The 21,284-nt window shown below is 41.1% G+C and overlaps 1 protein-coding gene across 2 annotated transcripts in view; it reads left to right on the top strand.

The window, feature by feature from the left end:
• The window catches only part of Glg1 (golgi glycoprotein 1), a 110,887-nt gene that overhangs the window by 52,424 nt on the left and 37,179 nt on the right, over window positions 1–21,284 (top strand). For both annotated transcript variants that reach the window (XM_021169326.3, XM_085843568.1), the window contains exons 2-6: window positions 9,855–9,887; window positions 11,169–11,255; window positions 13,573–13,788; window positions 19,489–19,692; window positions 20,972–21,043. In XM_021169326.3, the coding sequence (XP_021024985.1) occupies window positions 9,855–9,887; window positions 11,169–11,255; window positions 13,573–13,788; window positions 19,489–19,692; window positions 20,972–21,043 (612 nt within the window). The remainder of the gene's footprint in view (window positions 1–9,854; window positions 9,888–11,168; window positions 11,256–13,572; window positions 13,789–19,488; window positions 19,693–20,971; window positions 21,044–21,284) is intronic.

A 21,284-nucleotide genomic window follows, 5' to 3' on the forward strand; every position in this document is an offset into this window, starting at 1 on the left:
TACCAAATATCCCTTCCTTTACAACCAGCTCTGAATTTATAGAGCTTTGAGGAAGGGCTAGGAATTTTAAGTCTTAAAATCAACTGTTTCAGTTTTGCTTTTCCTGAGGAGGAGGTTAAGTACAAGAATAGCCACAGCTTCTGAGTCACTGATGGAGAAAAACTAAGTAAGGGGAGCCGCGCTCTCATAATTCAGGGTGTCTATTTAAGGGCTAGTCAGGTCCCTAGTTCATCTAACCGTGTCATCTGCCTATATCTGAATTCATCATTTAACTGCCAAATTAGACCATTTTATATTTTAAAGAGCTTCAGTGGGTGAAATTACTTGTCATGCAAGCCTGACAGCTGACATCCCTGGAACTCATAATGGAAAGAGAGAACCTGCTCCTGAAAGTTGTCCTCTGTCTTCCACACTCACACTGTGGGGTCCATGTGCCTGTGCTCACACAAATAATATACCTACACATCGTCGTCGTCGTCATCATCATCACCAATAAAATTTTAAAATTAAGATCCTAGAATGCTAAATTTGTGTATTATACCTGACTACCTTACCAAGCCATCTTTTGTGGGAGCAGCATCACACTGAAAGCTCACCTTAAGTCTCTCGTTATCGTTCATCGTCATTCTTTATAGCCTAGTTTGCCACTTAGCAAGAGTATGTCTGGTTATGTTAGTCAGTTTCTTTGTACTTAAATAACTTTGTCTGTAAACTTGGGCACAGTCCCATTTGTGTCGAGGCTGTTATGTTGGAAGAAATGTAGTATCAGTTACGTGACAGCTTAGTCTCTGATACAGCAGCGCTGGGTTTTATTGGAGTTGGGCAAGTATCTCCAAGGACTCTGGTCATCCTCTCTCCTGTCTTCCTGCCTTTGTTTGCTGCAGTTACTCCAGCACCGCCAGTTCCTTCTCCATTTTACTTCCCGCTGCATTGAGGGTGGGTACGTGTGCTGAGGTCTCCCCTTACCTACTGCTTTTTTGTTTTAAGATTTAAAATCTTTATTTTATGGGTGTGTGAATGCTTTGCTCACATGTATGTTGGTGCACCACATGTGTGCCTAGTGCTCTCGGAGGTAAGAAGAGGGCAGTTGAACTGGAGTTATAGGTAGTTATGAGTGAATGCTGGAAACTGTTAACCATTGAGCCATCTTAACCATCTACCCCAAATTTCAGTTCTCTATCCTTATCATTTGAAAAATTATGCATATCTGTGTTAGTCTTTTCTGGAGGAATATAAATGATAGTGGAGACTGTGTGTGTGTATTAATATTAGAGTAATATTAGAGTGGTTTACTGGCTGTGGCCCAGTTAGTCTAACAATGGCTGTCCACCAATAGAAAGCCTAAGAGTCCAGGAGTTGTTCAGTCCATGAGGCTGGATGACTCAGCTTTTCTTCAGGATATGCCAGAATCCTGAAAAGTAGGCTCTCATGTCAGTGAGGGAACGGACTTGCCAGTGAGACCAAACAGGCAGAGCATACAAGCTTCCTCGGTTGTGGCCCAGATTAAAGGTGGATCTTCCTGCTTCAAATGATTTAAGGAAAAAAAAAAATCCTTCACATGTGCACCCAGCCACTTGGATTTTAGTTAATACCTCTAATGTATATATTAATGAATATTCTAATATTATATGTATTTTAAAATCCATTATGAGGCTGGGAAACTACTTGGGAAAGTGTTTGCCTTGCAAGCATGAGAACTATGTGAACCCACATGAAAAACTGAGTGTGGTGTGCACACTTGTGATCCTACTCAGGGGAGATGGAGCGATGAGGAGCTGGAGGCCAGCCCGTGTAGCTTATTCAGTGAGCCTTGGGTCTCAATGAGAGACAGACCCTGTCTTAAAATACAAGGTGAGCAGATACTGAAGAATGACACCCAAGGTTGACCTCCCCCCTCATTCTCTGTCTCTCTATCTCCTTCCTATACTATAAAAAATGTTGTTTGTGGAAATTGGGTGCATTGTCTCCTGCGCTGTGCTCAGGTTGGCCTTTGGTGGGTTTCTCTGCTTCGGCCTCCCAAACGTCCTCCCACTTGTCCTTGCGTATAACTCATTCTCAATGGTTCTCAACCTTCCTAATGCTACAGTCCTTTAACATAGGTTGGTGGCACCCAACCATACAATTATTTAGTTGCTACTTCATTGCTGTCATTTTGCTACTGTTATAAGTTATAATTATATATTTGATATGCAGAATATGTGATATTCGATCCCCAGATCCTGACCTGTAGATTGAGAACTACTGCTCTAAGTAATTCTTTAGATCTACCTCATAACCTACATTTGCTTGACCTAGAAAATTTTCTATACTACTGTATTCTGAACTGATCAGTATTGGCTCAGGACCCCCAAGACCAACTTCTCAGCACAAAGGAGATTTATTTACCCCAGAGGAACAGAGGGCAGGAAATAAGAGACAAAGATAGGAGATAGAGAGTGAGGGAGAGGGGGAAGGGGTATTTGTGTCAGAGGGACAAATGACTGCCTCTGGATAGAGAGGAGACAGACAGAGCCCTTAGGAAAATTGTGGTATATAAAGGTAAAGGGGAAACTCCACATTAGCATGAGGTGATTACTTTTTTTTTTTTTAAGATTCATTTATTTATTATATGTAAGTGCACTGTAGCTGTCTTCAGACACTCCAGAAGAGGGCATCAGATCTCATTACGGATGGTTGTGAGCCACCATGTGGTTGCTGGGATTTGAACTCGGGACCTTTGGAAGAGCAGTCGGCGCTCTTAACCACTGAGCCATCTCACCAGCCCCGAGGTCTTTACTTTTAATTGGGTAGGTTAATTAGGGGCTTTTAATTACTAGACCTCAATACTTTGATAGCTGGACCTTGTTTGTCACTTTCAGGAGGAAGAAGTAGCCAAATAAGGGCATAGGCTTTGGTAGCTAGCTTTAGGAATGTAATCTAATGGATTTTTAGCAAGTCATAGGGAATCTGGGAGAAAGGCAAGGCCTGTCAGAGCCATACCTGCCATGCTCTGGCTGGCCAGGGTTCCTTCAAAATAAATATTGGTTAATTCCATTTTGGGGATTGTTTCACTGGTGGCTAGAAAAATGGAGGAGCGCTCTTAACTATATTCTGCCTTAGTAATTGTGGGGTTTGTGTCCTGCGCTGTTCTTTGCGGAGTAAAGGTGATCAAGTGTTAAAGGTAATCTGCGTTCAGTGTAGGGAAATAGGTGTTCTTAATCTTGAAAATCGCTAAGAGAAAGGCGACGTCATACCTGTACAATTAAAGCAAGCATAATTTAATACGGGCAAGGTCCATACCCAGGATTCCCAGAGAATGGTGCTGAGTTAGGTCAGTCAGATGCTCATAAAGACAAAGCCCACATGGCAGCATGCTCCCTGTCCTAGTCCAGTGAAGGCAAATATATATCCTGATGTCCGGCTTAGGTGTCTCCTGCCTGCCTGTGACCAAGCATGTCCTGTGCAGTTGGGGCAACCAACCTTGTTTACTGGGGTGAAACAATCTGACTTGTTAGCTTACATATGCAGCCTCCAGCATGCCAGAAGTCAGCTGTCCCTGGGCAAGTGGGGCTTACAGCTTACCTTTAGTCCTGACCGTGTTTGGTAGAAATGATTTGATTGGGCTATTGTGGAATTAGTGCTTTCTGAGAAGCAACCAGAGTGTTAGCACCCACATTGGTTTTGAAATTTCTGTATTTTAGTTCCTTATCAAATGGCTAACCTACTATTTTCTCTTATGCTTTCTCCAGTTAATTTTCATTGGCAGTGATGTTAATTTTCATAGGCTGCCAAGCCTAACCAACTGAATTTGATTCCCAGAAAGCACAAGGTGGAAAGAAAACCAGTTCCCACAAGTTCTGCTCTGATATGGGAATATGCATGTGTGTGTGTGTGTGTGAGAGGGAGAGAGGGAGGGAGGGAGGGAGGAAGGGAGAGAGAGAGAGACAGAGAGAGAGAGAGAGTGTCAGAAAGCTCAAAATCACTAAAAAAGTGGAAAAAGCACAAAACTGGCTTCTAAAGTTCTTCTGTGTTTCATTATGTCATAAATAATCAGAACTTATTAGTGACATATGAAAATACAGTTGTCTGGTTGTCAGTAGATTGGCTCTCTTACTAGTATGAAATAGGATTTTAATATATAGACCTGGCTAGCCTGGAATTTACTATAAAGACCAGGCTAGCCTCAAACTCAGAGAGATCCTTTTGCCTCTGCTGAGATTGAAGCTATGTGCCACCATCCCTGTTTTTGTTTTTGTTTTGTTTTGTTAATTTTTAAATTACATTTTACTTGTTTATTTCATGTGCCTGTGAGGAAGATGGGTGTGTGTCACCTCACTCCTATGGAGGTCAGAGGATAACTAGGGGCAGTGTTATCAAACTGAGGTTTTCAGACTTGGTACTTTTTCCTCTGAACAATCTCAGCAGCCCACAAATACTCTTCTAATCTGAAATGTATTTGAATGATAAGATTATTATATTGTCTTGTATATAAGTTAAAAGGGATTAGTGTAGAATACTACATAAATAAGGTAAGAACAAATTCTTGTTAATAAACTGTTAAAAGTTTTAAATTATCACATGAAATTGAGTAGTTAAAAACAAAGTTAAAATCGATTCTCAGTGTGTGGAGGCTGATTTCAGGGACTCAAAGGCATTTGAAACAAGTAGGTAAAAAGTTCACAGTAGTGTAGTATAGTCTGATCATTACCCAACAGCCTAATAAGGTCCACTTTAAGTAGATTTTATAAATAACTATGGATGTTAATTCCTATTAAATTCTGAATTGAATTAATAGTTCAGTAGAAGTATTTTTCTTCTTAATACTTTGTGTAATTCTTTGACTTGTTAATAATTCCTTTATAAATTAAAGAATACTTAGTTATATGTGTGTGCATGCAAGTGTGCATTTTTCAGAGCACACTTGTGGGAGTCAGAGGACAGCTTTTGGAGTTGGTTCTAGCCTTCTACCACAGGGGTTCCATGGAATTTATGACGTCTGCTATCTTTCTGTGTGTTAGAAACAAAGAAAGAGTAGTCTCATGTAGGAAACACTGGAACCAAGTGACACATCTGAACAAGCCAATTGCTTTTTGCAAAGGGGTGTAGCACTATCCAAGCCAGGTTAGCAGGAACACAGTGGGCAGGAAGTACACTTACTTTTTTTATTCTAATTCTGGTGGGGACTGTGCCTTCCCCACTAGCTTTGGTCCAACATCATAGTCTTTCCGATTGGCCAGTTTTAAAAGAAGGATAGGGTCAGCTGCTAAGCCATCTGGACTATAGAGAAAGTGAGGGGACCAGTGCTTTCTATGAACAAAAGTTTTAGCATGTTGGGAAGATTAAAAGGTTTGTGTAAAAGTTTTAAAGATGGGGAAGTTGACCTTTCTCATTGGGCTAGAGGTTTTATCCTGTCAAGCCGTCTTGCTGACCCAACATTCTAGTTTCAACACTATAGACGTAAGAATTTTGAAAAATAGGTGCTTGTAGAGATGGCTTATTAAGAGCCAGGTATTCAGGTACTGTTTTTCCAGAGAACTGGAGTTCAAGTCTCCCAGCACCCACACATCTGGCAGTTAACAACCACCAGTACCATCAGTTCTTTTGGCCTCCTTGGTCACACAAGTGCATAGAGTGCACAGACAGACAAAGGGACAAGCACATAAAATAAATAAATCTGAGAGGGGGGGGGAGGAAGGAAGCAAGCAAGCAAGCTGGGCAGTGGTGCACTGGTGGCGCATGCCTTTAATCCCAGTGCTTGGGAGGCAGAGGCAGGCAGATTTCTGAGTTAAGGCCAGCCTGGTCTACAAAGTGAGTTCCAGGACAGCCCAGGGCTATTCAGAAGAAACCCTGTCTCGGAAAAACCAGGGGACGTGGGGGGTGGGGGGGAGCAATTACAGTAACTCAGTGCTAGAGTACCTACATAGCAATGCAAAAGCACCCGGCCCAGGCTGAAGGCTGGAGCTCAGAGCCTATGGTCAATTGCCATCTGAACAGTATTAAGAGACCAGACCTTTAAGAGGTGATTGGGCCCTGAGGTCTCTACTCTGATGAAAGAGCCCATGTTGCCTCTCTAGATCCTTCTGCCTTTCTTCGGGTAGAGTCCTGTAAGGTTTTCCCAGGACTGTCTTGGACTCAGATTTTCCAAATCAGCTGGCACCTTGATCTTGAACTTGCAGCTACACAGAGAAACCCTGTTTGGGGGGAGTGGGGGTTGGGGGAGGAAGAATTTGAGCCAGGTGTGTTGGTGCATACTTTTGTTTGTTTGTTGTTGTTTGTTTGTTTGTTTTTCCGAGACAGGGTTTCTCTGTATAACCCTGGCTGTCCTGAAACTCACTTTGTAGACCAGGCTGGCCTCGAACTCAGAAATCCACCTGCCTCTGCCTCCCAAGTGCTGGGATTAAAGGCGTGCGCCACCACGCCCAGCCATTGGTGCATACTTTTGATCCCAACACTAGGAAGCATAGGTAGGAGGATCTCTGTGAGTTGGAGGCCAGCCTGGTCTACAGAGTGAGTTCCAGGACAGCCAGGGCTACACAGAGAAACCCTGTCTCGAAAACGAAATGTGAAAAAGTAGTACATAGAAGTTCAGTGTACACATCATAGAGCTTTTTCTTACAGTAATATTAAATTTGGTTTGGTTTGGCTGTCCTGGATCCCACTCTGTAGACCAGGCTGGCCTTGAACTCAGAAGATCCCCCTGCCTCTGCCTCCCAGATGCTAGGATTAAAGGCAGGTAGCACTCTGCCTGGCCAAATATTTTTTTCTTTTAAACTAGTGTTTGGTGTTTGCTTTTCTGTGAAGCAGTTTCATTTTCCAAAGAGCTTTGCCATGTGAGATTCCATCTTCCTCCTAGCAGTAACTAGCTGTCACTGCACTTGTGGACAGACTGCTCTATTTTGTCAGGTAGTAATTACAGATTTATTTTTACATGATTTTCAGCTGCACCTCTTCACAGTGAACTTTGTTCCACTTTAACTAGAAGTGTGGCCTTCAGAGACATGGACAGCAAATAAGCCAGCCTTCCTCAGTAGCTCAGCTGGGCGAGTCCTCACTCTCTGGACTGCTATGGCAGCAGCTTGACCAAGAGTTTTACCTCCCCTACTCTAAGCACATGCAGTGGGTAAACTAAGTCAATGGACTTTGATCTCAAACCATGTAGGTGCAAATTCTGGCCCTGTCACTTGTGTGACTAGGCTACCTAACCTCACCATTGCTAGTTCTTCAGTTTAAAAAAAAGGTAGAGTGGAGGGGCATGCTTTTAAATCCATCACACTGGCAGAGGCAGGCGTGTCTTTTGAGTTTTTGGCTAGCCAGAACTACATATAGAGTGAGACCCTGTTAACCTCCCTCCCAGTGGGACAGACAGAGACAGCGACAGACAGAAAGAGGGAGAGGGAGAGAGAGAACACCTTAGAGTTAGAGTAGGCAGCAGTCAGAAAATAATAAAATGGCAAGAATAGAAGTTAAAGTTACTTTAATTAAAAAAAAAAAAAAAAAAAAAAAAAGCCGGGCGGTGGTGGCGCACGCCTTTAATCCCAATACTTGGGAGGCAGAGGCAGGCGGATTTCTGAGTTCGAGGCCAGCCTGGTCTACAAAGTGAGTTCCAGGACAGCCAGGGCTATACAGAGAAACCCTGTCTCGAAAAACCAAAAAAAAAAAAAAAAAAAAAAGAACTCAAGAATGAAGTCATTAAATATAACTAACTGCATTTTAAGTGGCGGTAACTTGTATTTCCCGAGCTATCTCAGATTCTAGTCTTAGAGATCAGGGGTAAGTACAAAGATATTGGGTATCACTGGATCTAAAACCCAAGTAAGTTCCTTTGGAAAGTCCATGGCAGTCATGCTTTGTTATTAGAGGACTCTGTTGATCTTTTCATGGGCAGTCCTTTTGTGCCTTCTTTACCCCCCCCCCCTCTTTTTAAAAAAGATTTATTTACTATTTATATGTAAGTACACTGTAGCTGTTTTCAGACATCCCAGAAGAGGGCGTCAGATCTCATTACAGATGGTTGTGAGCCACCATGTGGTTGCTGGGATTTGAACTCAGGACCTCTGGAAGAGCAGTCAGTGCTCTTAACCACTGAGCCATCTCTCCATCCCCCACCTCTCCCCCTTTTAAATGAATGCTTTCTTGTGTAGTTTTTCTAGGCCATATGCAGCTAACAGAGGAAGAGATCAGGGTAAGATAGAGAGCAAAACTAGAGTGAGATGTAAGGAAGGTGGAGCACTGTCCCACTGAGCTTCTGGCTAGGCCAGGCTGGCATGGCTGAGATTGGAGGCTTATAGAGCATTCAGGAGCACCTGCCTGGGTAGTATAGGAAGTAATAGGATTCCTCCTGGCACAATCCCATATTTATGGTTTACTTTTTAATTTACTTATTTATTTTTATTTTATTTATTTTTGTTTTGTTTTTGGTTTTATTTTTATTTAAAATTATATGTATAGGTGGGTGTATGCGAGTGCAGCTGCCTGTGGAGGTTGAAAAATGACATCAGGGTTCATGGAGCTGGAGGTGCTGGGAACTGCACATAGACCTCTGCAGGAGCAGCGTGCAGTCTTAACTACTGAGCCAGGGTTCTTCCCAGACCCCTGAATTTTTTATCTTAATTAATTAATTAATTTTGTGGAACAAGGTCTCTTACGTCTCAGTCTGGCCTTAAATTCACAACATGATGCAGGCTGACTTCAAACTAACACCAACCCTCCTATGTCAGCCTCCTAAGTACAGGGAGTACAAACCCAAGCTGATATATTCAGCTACCTTTATTTTTTTGAGACAGGGTCTTGCTATATTATATATATAGCCCAGTCACCTCCAATTCACACTCCTCTTGCCCTAGTTTCAAAATGTCCTAAATTAGTTTTTGAATCATCGTTGGGCCTCCTGTGTACTCTGTTAAGCCTAAGACATTCTTGTTTGCTTGCTTTGGTTTTAGGGTAGGTGGTTCTGAGGTAGAGTCTCTCTATGTAGCTCAAGCCAGCCTCAGAATTGTGGCCATTCTCTTGTTTTAGCTTCCTAAGTGCTAGGAGTGATCTGCCAGTTCAGGAACCCTGGATTGTGTGTGGACATCTAAAGTCTCATTAGTGAAGAAACTCCCATACTGGCCCTCATTGTGTGAGTGTCAGTGCACCTGCCTCTAGCTGGTCCTCTAGTTTCTTTGTTAATTAATTTTACTTTTATGTGTGTTGTGATTTGTGTGCATGTATGTCTGTGCACCACATGTGTACAGTGCTCATGGAATCCAGAAAAGGACATTTGATCCCTTGGAACTGGAGTTACAAATGGTTGTGGGCAGCCATGTGAGTGCTAGAAATTGAGCCCAGGTCTTTGAGAAGAGCAGCCTGTGCTCTTAACTACAGAGCCATCTCTCTAGACTCTTAAGCATTCAAATTTAGAAAATGTCTTTTTTTTTTAAAAGAATACTAGTGTTGCTGTTGCATTATTGTATTAGTATATTTTCCCATTTCCACATTATACATTTGATAGAGAAGGGATTGTTTCTCTCTCTCTCTTTTTTTTTCCCCCTTGGTTTTTTGAGACAGGGTTTCTCTGTGTAGCCCTGGCTGTCCTGGAACTCACTTTGTAGACCAGACTGGCCTCAAACTCAGAAATCCACCTGCCTCTGCCTCCCAAAGGCATGCGCCACCACTACCCAGCTGGGATTGTTTCTCATATGTACCTTTCTGGTAAATTTGCCCTCAGAGATCTGGAAGATGTGTCAGCTTCAGTTTACTTCCTGTTCTGAAAAGACATTTGATTAAATACTCAGATTCTGGTTTTGACTTTATTTTTGTGATATTTGAAAACTTGATGGGATGGGTATTTTAGTGTTTGTTTGGTTTTTTAAACATTTGCTTTTTTTTTCTTCTAGCCCGAGAACGAGATTTCTTCAGACTGCAATCATGTAAGTGTGGATGTTCAGTGATTCACCATATGTGCTTTATAAATACGGTGACAGATTTTGGGATGCTCTTTCATTTCTTTCTGGAAGCGTTATATTTTCTCTGATGCTACTAGTTTTAAGTGAATAATAAATAAGCTTTGTTTAAAGAACTTTATAAACACCATTTCATTGTACGAATCATTAGGCTTGGCCAATAATAGTTACTCATGATATTCCTTACTGCAATTGCCATATAGAAAGAATTAGTTCCCTGCTTATCAAGTCAACAACTTCTTTTTAACATACTGTCATTAAGATATCTACTGTGTAATACCACGTTCAAAGGAGAGGGGTATGCCACCGTGGTGGTTAATCTCAGCAGGCAGACTACCTGTATACATTAAATAAATAAACACAAAGCAAAACCAAAAACCTAAACCATGTAGTGAATGATCAGGCAGGTGTTTTCAGGGAATAAAGATGGATGCTCCTAGAAACCCAAATCTGAGCAGCTTTCCTTAAGGCTGCTCTAAGGAGAACACTCTCAGACTGACCCTGTCACATGGGAGCATTTGGGGCAGACCTTTTGAAAGCAGATATTTTCTCCAAAACTTTATCAGGGATTTCTTTAATGTTTAGTTTTTCTTAATACCACATAATTTTTTATTTTTACTTTTAATTAAATGCGTCTATCTGTGGGTTGTGTATGTGGGTGCAGTGTCTGTGGAGGTCAGAAGAAAGTGTCAGATGCCCTGGAGCTGAATTTGTAAGTAGTTATAAGCCTCAGAACCTGAGTTCTGGGAACTGTCTTCTGCGTGAGCAGTGCCTGTTCTCAGCTACTGCACCATTGCTCCAGCCCTGTACCACATCATTTTAATTCATAGGTTTTTTTGTTTGTTTTGTTTTGTTTTGTTTTGTTTTTTCCAGACAGGGTTTCTCTGTATAGCCCTGGCTGTCCTGGAACTCACTCTGCAGACCAGGCTGGCCTTGAACTCAGAAATCCGCCTGCCTCTGCCTCCCAAGTGCTGGGATTAAAGGCTTGTACCACCACTGCCCGGAAATTCATAGTTTTAAAAATGTCATTTAGCAGGAAAAAAGAAAACACCTGAATGCTGGGTGCTGCTCTATGTTTGTAAATATTTTGTGCTTTTGTCTATGAATGTGATGACTTTTGTGTTACTGGAAATGTCAATGTGCTTTATGCGACTGTATAATTAGTTTTGTCATTTATCACTGATGATAAATTTCATGGTGGTCTAACCAAAAGGTTTTTGTTTTGTTTTCTTCTTCCCTTGAACCCAGTTGTTGTGGAATTACAAGCTGAACCTGACTACTGATCCCAAATTTGAATCTGTGGCCAGGGAGGTTTGCAAGTCAACTATTTCCGAGGTAAAGTGTGAAATAATTTTGTGGCTATTGTGATTTGTAGGACAAAGTAGAGTCTGTTGACCCACTCCTCATTAGGAGAATGAACGACTCAGTTGGTTTTCTTTTCTTGGAGTTCTTTCTCATCTGCCTTGGTCGTGATTCAGCAGGGATGTGTAACTAGACTAATTTTTATGATTACCCACCAACACAGTAGGGTGAGACCAGGCACTTGTTGTTTCCCAGATATATAGTACAGCTACTGAGGTCATCAGGGTAGATTTCCCTGGAGGTCTAGAAACCTTCCTACGTGATTTGACTCTGCAGTTGGGCATGTTGAGCATATGTATCAGATAATGGGCATTAGTATTTTAAAATTATCAATTTTATATAATTACAAATGTAATATAACGACTAAAACAGTTAATGACATTTTATGTCTCTGTATGGATATTTTTGTTTTGATATAAGGTCTCCCAGTGTAGCCTTAGCTGGTCAGAAACTCACTATGTAGAACTCTGCCTGGCTCTACCTCCGGAGTGCTGGGATCCCTCCTGGCATTTGGCTAACCTTCTTGTCCCCAGTGGTCTTTTGTGGGGTTATAAACATTCCGGTACCAAAGACACTTTTCTTCTTTCAACAGCAAGATTATACTGAAACCAAGACAATTAACCCCCACGACTGTACATGCAGTCAAGGCTCAATTCTAAACTGAAAATCCTCCATAGCGCCTAAGTGCTGATATTATAAGCATTCACCACAATACATGGTTCCCTGGTGATTTCACTAGTTCTTCTGACTGGTTAAAAAATTGGGGTTCAAAAAAGCCAAACAAATAGCTGCAAATAAAGGAATCTCATCTTCAAAAAATATTGGGGTTCACCTAGCTTTTTTTTTTTAAAGATTTATTTATTATTATACCTAAGTATACTGTTGCTGTCTTCAGACACACCAGAAGAAGGTATCAGATCTCATTTCAGATGGTTGTGAGCCACCATTGTGGTTGCTGCGATTTGAACTCAGGACCTTTGAAAGAGCAGTCAGTGCTCTTAATCATTGAGCCATCTCTCCAGCCCTCATTTAGTCTTATTGTAACTTGTTATACCGTGTTTGATTGATATCCCTGGGAGGTCTGCTTTTTTTCTGAAGGGAAGCAAAGGAGGCTTGGATCTGAGGGAGAGGGGAGGTGTGTGTGTTAGGGGACTAGGAGGAGAGGAGGGAGGGGAAATGCAGTAGGATGTAATATAAAAGAGAAGAATAAATGGAAAAGAAAATTGGGGTTCAGCTGGGTGTGATGGTATACACCTTTAATTTTAGCACTTAGGACGAAGAGGCAGCCTGGCCTACACAGTGAGCTCCAAGAGAACTAGAGCGCTATAGAGAGATGCTATCTCCCCTGTCTCCCAAAATGGGGGATTTCCACAGTGTCTCTGTTTGAATGGTTGACTAAGGAAAACATAATTACTGCTGTCATATAAATGGCATTTGAGAGAATATAGATTAGTGGTTCTCAACCTTCCGAATGCTGCCAACCTTTAATACTTCTTTTAGTTGTGGTAATCCCCACCCATAAAATTATTTTTGTTGCTACTACATAACTGTAACTTTGCTACTCTTATGAATTGTGATATAAATATCTGTTTTCCAATGGTCATGGTGGCCTCTGTGAAAGGGTCATTTGACCCCCCTATTCCCTTCAAGGGGCAGCGACCCATAGGTCGAGAATCATTGATAGAGATGAAACAATACACAAGTCAAGGTACAGGAGCAAGGCCTCAAGCTCTTTGCCCTGCTCCTGGATGCTCTAGGCGTCTGTGTCTGGGATCTAGAAACTCTTCTAAACCTTGTTCTTCCAGATCTTTATGGAGATGGAGACTTCATTGTGTAACTAATATAAAGTGGATGGAGAAATCCAGCCAGCCCTGTCGGCACTCTTCTTGGCCTTTGCCACATTCTGTAGTATTGACCTGACTCCATGGAGTTGGAGGTTCTCAGACCTACTACCAGGAGATGAATGATAGTTGAGGGATTCAGAGAAGGCAACAGCATGCACTGTCACAGAATGCACTGTCATTCCTTAAAACCAGTGTCTTTCTAAACATCCTCCTTTTTTGACCCCTATGTAAAGAGCTTTTAATCTCAGAACTCAGGAGGTAGAAGCAGGTAGATCTCTGAGTTGACAGCTAGCCTGATATGTTGAGTGATCCAAGCCAGGCAGGTCTCCATAGTAAGAAATTATTTCTAGCAGTAACAACAGCAAAGTAAGTTTCTTGACTTAAATGTGGTATCTTGATCTTACACCCGGAAAGCAGCCACATTCTTTCTTCTTTTTTTGGAACAGATTAAAGAATGTGCAGAAGAACCAGTTGGAAAAGGTTACATGGTTTCCTGCTTGGTGGATCATCGAGGCAACATCACTGAGTATCAGTGTCATCAATACATTACCAAAATGACGGCCATCATTTTCAGTGATTATCGCTTGATCTGCGGCTTCATGGATGACTGCAAAAATGATATCAACCTCTTGAAATGTGGCAGCATTCGTCTTGGGGAAAAGGTATTTACCCCATGTACTTCTCCAGTGAACTGGGGAGCTTAGTAAATGAAAACCATTATGTAACTCACATCAGAGAAAACTAGGCTTGAAGTCATCTTAAAGTTCAAATTTAAAAAAACAAAAACCAAAAAAACCAAACTTGTGCAGACAATTCCTTTAGTCCAAGACTGATTGACTTAGAGCACTTTGTGAGTTTGTAACAAAATAGTTCAATACTTATATTAGCTATTTCCCATGTTGCTGTAACAAAATACCTACCAGAAGCAACTTAAGGAAGGAAGGATAGATTTATTTGGGCTTTCTGAGCAGATGCCATACAGTGAGAGCCTGGGTCGATTGGTCATATTCCACCCACATCGAGGAACAGAGAGAGAGAGAGGCCATAACCTGCCCCACTAGCTGCCTTCTTTTATTCAGCGCAGGACCTCTGCCACTTTTTAAAATTGCTCTTCTTTCAGTACTTTGAGTTAAACACCCTCACAAACATGCCCAGAGGGTTACCTCCTAAGTGACTCAAAATCCCTTCAAGTTGCCAGTTAATATTCTTCAACACTTTTGTTTTCTGGAAGAGAAATTAAGAATGGTAAAGCTACTTCTCACTAGTCAGGAGAAAAATGTCCTGTTAACTGAATAACTAAAGAAAAGCTGATAATAAAGACAGAAGTGAAGTAACTACTCAACTAGTTTATAAAAATGTCCTGTTAACTGAATAACTAAAGAAAAGCTGATAATAAAGACAGAAGTGAAGTAACTACTCAACTAGTTTCTTCCATTCAAGCTTAGTTAGTCCAGTGTTCTCAACCTTCTTACTGCTCTGCCTTTAACAAGGTCTCTCATGTGATGACTCCCAACCATAAAGTTATTTTGTTGCTATTTCAAAACTGCAATGTTGCTATGGTTATGAGTCCTTGACCAAGCCAACTCAGTCAATCGACAGGGTCTTGAGGGAGTGAGCATTGAAAAAGAAAGACAGTTAGGCAACATTATAACATGACTCCAGCCAGTGCTGGGGCTGGGGTTTCTTTTTCTCCAGGCTGCTTTTATACCATTCTAGGTACATGCAAAGAATATGGTCAGTCCTAAGGCATCAACATTGAAAGCTCTTGTGGTCTTGACATGGAGATTTGAGGCAATCAACAAAAGGCTGGTTTTAGGAAAGAGTGTATTTGTCTTTCTTAACAGATTAGAAATGACACAGAAACATTTGAGTCACCCTGATAGATTTAGGAAGTTCCCCTGCGTTTGTTTAGGGTGTTGGGGATCACATTTGATTCCAAACCTCACTCTTTGTAAAAACTTTCCACACTAGTGCTACTGACACACTTTCCAGGAATCTTGGATGGTTTGACATTGTGTTCAGTGATCAGACAGTGTAGTTCTTTTTTTTTTTTTTCCCCTGGGTTTTTCTTTTTTTTTTTTTTTTTTTTTGGTTTTTTTTTTTTGGTTTTTTTTTTTTTTTTTTTTTTTGGTTTTTTCGAGACAGGGTTTCTCTGTGTAGCCCTGGCTGTCCTGGCACTCACTTTGTAGACCAGGCTGGGCTCGAACTCAGAAATCCGCCTACCTCTGCCTCCTGAGTGCTGGGATTAAAGGCGTGCGCCACCACGCCCGGCTTCTTTCCTGGGTTTTTCAAGACAGGGTTTCTCTGTGTGGCCCTGGCTGTCCTGGAACTCACTCTGTAAACCAGGCTGGCCTTGAACTCAGAAACCCACCTTGCTCCCCCTCCCAAGTGCTGTGATTAAAGGTGTGCGCCAGCACTACCGGGTGACAGTATAGTTCTGTTATGAGAGACCTGTCTGCTGCCCGTAAGAGCAAGAGCTAATTGGCTTCCCCACTCTCTGAATTACCAGCTCCAGGCTCTAAGTCTGCAGTGGCTGCAGCTGAAAGCCAAGACAGCTTGTTTATTCGGTTCTAATAAAATCACAAGTGCTTCCTTGAACCTCCTTTGGTTTACTTTTATCATTTTCACCTTTTTGTCATTTTTGCTTGTTTGGGGACAACAAATGCATTTGTATGTAGATAGCCTAGGCTAGTTTTTCAAATGCAGGATTATTGGTGTATATCAACACACCCAGTTCATTTTTATTTTTGGTATAACTACCAATTAAGTGAAATTTCTGTTCATTACTGATCCATCTTTACATACCAGGTTTTCTTAAGAATAAAGGGCAGTGATGGGGCTCAGCCTACCTCATAGGAAAAATATATTCCTTCCTATATCATGTCCTTTAGGGCCACAGACATGTTTAAACCTCTTAGAGCCAAACTTCAAGTTTGGTGCCACCGCAAATGACCACCAACGATCAGAGAGGAGAGGATTCACGGTCAATCTGTTCTCACCCTTACGCTGTATAACAATGTAAAAGATCACGGTGCTCAACCTCAGTGATTTATTTTTCCAAAGTGAGTTTTAGAACAAAGATATACTATCAAATCCCTTTGACTTTCTAAGTGAATGTCAAAATGAAAGGGCAGGTATCTAGAAGTGAATGTGTAGTTATTTATGTCGTGAAGGATGGTAGGATGAGCCAACAGAACTGCTCAGTTGTGGAGCTGTGCTGTGCAGCTGCTTCTGTGCTTTTACTGATCTTATCAGTGTAGTGTTTCTGCTTTTAACCAAACATCTTGAATAGTGGAGTCTTGTTCTTCAGTCCATGGAAGGAACCACAGAAAATATCAAAAACTTTAAACTAGAAAATGGTTTATACAAAGGAAAAGCCCAGCCTTCCTTACCATCTGAGTTAGTATTATTGTTGTTGGTTAGAGGACAAGGAATGAGAGAAGAAATAAAACCATCAAACTTCATGAGTATTTCTCAGGCCAACTTTTTCTTATATTTTTGGTTGTGAGCCTAGCCTTTAACGGCTGAGCAATCTCTCCAGCCCAGGCCAACTTTTTCTGACCACAATATAATTAATAAATATTTATTGGAAGTTGAGAGGACTCACAGCTCTTATAGAAGACCTGTGTTTGACTTTCAGCACTCACATGTATAATATATCCCCCAACACACACACACACACACACACACAAAATTTAAAAGTAGAATAAGTCTCTTTTTACTGACCTGAGTTTGATTTTCCAGATCCACATGGAGAAAGAACTGACTTCCATAAGTTATCCTCTGATCTTCACATGACACATGTGCAAATATGTACTCACACACATACACACACAGACCCAGGCTTTGCTTTAATTTCTAACACCAAAGACATTAGAAAATTTAGCTAGTTGTGGTGGTACACGCCTTTAATTCCAGCACATGGAAAAGCAAAGGCCAGCAGATCTTTGAGTTCAGTGCCAGCCTGGTCTACATAATGTGTTCTGGGGCAGTCAGAGCTTCATAGTGAGACCCCTACTTTAAAAACTGATAAACAAGTGAAAAAGTTTTATTGACTCTTTTGTTATAGATGTGACATTCTTTTTTTTTTTAAGATTTATTTATTTATTATATGTAAGTACACTGTAGCTGTCTTCAGACATTCCAGAAGAGGGCGCCAGATCTCGTCACGGATGGTTGTGAGCCACCATGTGGTTGCTGGGATTTGAACTCTGGACCTTTGGAAGAGCAGTCGGGTGCTCTTACCCACTGAGCCATCTCACCAGCCCCCTAGATGTGACATTCTAACTAGCCCTTTTCCCCCCATGTATATGTGATGGGTGTTTGTGTTATGTATGCTTGTTCTTATGTGTATGTGGTTATATGTGTAAGAACATTCGTGTAGGGTGGTCATTGTCCTTAAATATTGGGTCAGGCTTTGACTTGAACTCCAATCTTGCTGGTAGATCTAGTCTGGCTTGCCACTAGAGATCTCTTCTGCCTCTATAATGTTGGGATTACATGTGGGCTGCTGTCCACCTGGCCCTTATTGAGAACTAGGGATCCCACTGAGCTCTGTCCTTGTGTGTACACAGCAAGCACATTACCTGCTTATCTGCTGAGACATCTCCCAGACTTGTTCTTTTTGTTTTAACCAGGCTTCGTGTAGCACTGGCATAGAACTTTTTTGAGGAGTTCAAAGTGACCTTGAACTCATGTTTAGTCTGCCATCTATTTCCCAGTGTGATAGGATTTTATAGCTCATCCTGTTTGATTATAGACAACCTTGTTTGATTTACATACTCCCTGGAATGGAACCTAGAGCCTTTTGTATGCTAAACACACTATCTTCCAGCCACAATCTCAATACACCTATCTACCTACCTTCCTTCCTTCCTCTCTTAATTGTTTGCTTGTAAATAGGATTTCAGGCTGGCCTCAAGTGTGACTAGCTTTGAACTCCTGATCCTTCTGCCTCCATCTCCAAGTTAGTGCAAAGGTTATAAATCTGTGCCAACATGTCCAGTGAGCCTTATAGTGTTACCTTACATATGCAATCTCCCAGTGCTAGGGATTGAATCCATGAGCTGTGTATACTAGACAAACACTCTACCACTGAGCTACATCCTCAGACTCAGACATAGAATTCTCATTGTCAAATATTTGTATATGGGTTGGAGAGATGGCTTAGCCGTTAAAGGCTAGGCTCACAACCAAAATATATTTGTATATAATTCAGTTACTAAATGGGCAGAAGAAACTCAGGGTACCTTTGCAAACATCTTTATTTTGGAAAAAAAAATAGCCTGGGATAGTGACACATACCTATAATTGAAGTAATCCCAGTGCTTGGCTTGTTTTTAAGTACAGAGTGTCTGTCTCTGTCTCTGTCTCTGTCTCTGTCTCTCTCTCTGTCTCTGTCTCTCTCTCTCTCTCTCTCTCTCTCTCTCTCTCTCTCTCTGTGTATGTGTGTGTGTGTGTTGGCATACTTGAAGATCAGAGGACAACTTGGGGGAGTCATTTCTCTCCCTTCATGTGTATACCAGGGATTGAGGGGATTGAATATAGGACATTAGGTTTGGTGGCAAATCACCTTTACCCACTAGACCCATCGGTTGTCTTTCTTTTTTTTTTTTTAATTAATTAATTTATTTATTTTATTTATTTTTTTATTAGGTATTTTCCTCAATTACATTTCCAATGCTATCCAAAAAGTCCCCAATACACTCCCCCCCCCAGTCCCCCACCCACCCACACCCACCCCTTGGCCCTGGCATTCCCCTGTACTGGGGCATATAAAGTTGGCAAGTCCAATGGGCCTCTCTTTCCAGTGATGGCCGACTAGGCCATCTTTTGATACAAATGCAGCTAGAGTCAAGAGCTCTGGGGTACTGGTTAGTTCATAATAATGTTCCACCTATGGGGTTGCAGTTCCCTTTAGCTCCTTGGGTACTTTCTCTAGCTCCTCCATTGGGGGCCCTATCGGTTGTCTTTCAAACTTGACTATAAAAGCACTCTAACTTGAAAATATCTAACTTTTAGAGGTAAATGAGTAGGCACTTTTGCAGTATTATTTCAGTATTCACATAAACTGTGCTTGTAACAATAGGTTATTTTCTCATGAATTTCTTGCCAACAGCAAGCACAGGACAGCCAGGGCTACACAGAGAAACTCTGTCTCAAAAAAAGAAAAAAACAAACAAGCAATTTTTTTCCAGCTATACATGTACAAAACTAAATAACTGATGTAATTTAAAAATTTAAACCATACTGATTCATTAACTGTTGAGCTATCTGTCCAGTATCTCTGCACCCATTTCTTTAACTAACTGTTTATTTGAATACTGTAGGGTGAAAGTTTTAAAATATTTTTGCTATTTTAGGATGCACATTCACAAGGTGAGGTGGTATCATGTTTGGAAAAAGGCCTGGTGAAAGAGGCAGAAGAAAAAGAGCCGAAGATTCAAGTCTCAGAACTCTGCAAGAAAGCCATTCTTAGGGTGGCTGAGCTGTCCTCGGATGACTTTCATTTAGACCGGCATTTGTATTTTGCTTGCCGAGATGATCGGGAGCGCTTTTGCGAGAATGTGAGTTACTAAAAAGCTGTTTTTCCTTCCTTTTCGAGTGTATCTGTATTATTGTATTTCAGAATGAAATATACCAGCACAACCTTCACCAATAGGAAAACAACGGAAGCAGAAGATGGAATTAATCCCAAGATACAAAAAATAGTATTGAGGCACAGTCTTGAAGATGTAACATCAAGTTAACAATTTGTTTCTGACACTCAGTATATATATTATTTTTTCTTCTTTCCCTCATCTTTCATTTTTAGGTTGGTTGGTTGGTTGGTTGGTTTTTATACTCTCTGTATAGCCCTGGTTGTCTTGGAACTCACTATTTAGACCAGGCTAGTCTGAAGTCATCTGATTCTGCTCTCTAAATGCTATGATTAAAGGTGTAGACCACCATGCTGGTGTCAGTTGAAGACTTATTTGTGGTGCAGTGGTGGTTCACCACTTTAATCCCAGCACTGAGGAGGCAGAGGCTATCATATCTTGAGTTTGACAGTGTCTGTTCTATAGAAGGAATTCCAGCACAGCCAGGGCTACATACAGAAACCTTGTCTGAAGAAATACAGAAAAAACAAAATTTATTTTATCTATAGGAATCTTACTCTACCAGGAAGTCTTATTCATATCCTATGGCTAAAGCTCTGTTACATTACATTTTTATATGGTCTTGATTAAGGTTAATAAAATAGATGTGACTGGGTGTGGTAGCAGGGGCAGATGGCTCTTGTGAGTTTGAGGCCAGCCTGGTCTACAGAGTGAGTTCCAGGACAGTTAGGGCTACACAGAGAAACCCTGTCTCAAAACAAACAAACAAACAAACAAAAGGGAGAGAGAAATTATCTAATGTTAAAGCCAAGTCCTTGGATAGAGCCTGATGATTCATTAGACAGCTCTTAGTTCTTCTCTGTCTACATTTCCTTCCTGCTTCTGTGCTGCAGATTGAATGCAGTACCTTATACATGCTGGACCCTTGTTCTTTGTATACACTTTAGCACTATCTGTCTTTCCTGACTCATGTATGTCCTCCCCTTCTGCCTGCTGTTTTGAAATTTTAAAATTAACTATCAGAGCCACTGATTATAAAGTTTTATTGTTTTTGTTTTTTTTTTCTTGTTTTTTATTTGATGATAAAGTTTTATTGACTGTGGTATCAAATTGTAAGAGATCCCCTCTGATATGTCCTTGAGTTTTTGAATTAACAGTGTATTTAATAAAAGTTCTGTATAAGACTGCATATATCACAGCAAAACTACTTCGCTAGTAGTAATAATATGTATGTTTTATCTTATAGACACAAGCTGGTGAAGGAAGAGTGTATAAATGCCTATTTAACCATAAATTTGAAGAATCCATGAGTGAAAAGGTACCTCTTTGAAAAGGACTAAGTTTTACTAATTTCATAAAGCTTTCACAAACTTTTGCTTCCTTTTTGGTTTAGGTTTGAGTGATTGTTTCTGAAATTCAGTCTCATAGCCCAAATTGGCCCTAATCTCAGCATGGAACCAAGGAATTTCTTGAATTTCTGATCCTCCTTCCTCTACCTCCTAAGTGCTGGGGTTAGCACGTGCCACCACTCCCAGCTGTCACAGAAGTGTTCTTATATA

The sequence above is a fragment of the Mus caroli genome, unplaced genomic scaffold (assembly GCF_978045245.1).
Source record: "Mus caroli unplaced genomic scaffold, Mus_caroli_1 scaffold_10, whole genome shotgun sequence".
Classification (NCBI taxonomy): domain Eukaryota; kingdom Metazoa; phylum Chordata; class Mammalia; order Rodentia; family Muridae; genus Mus; species Mus caroli.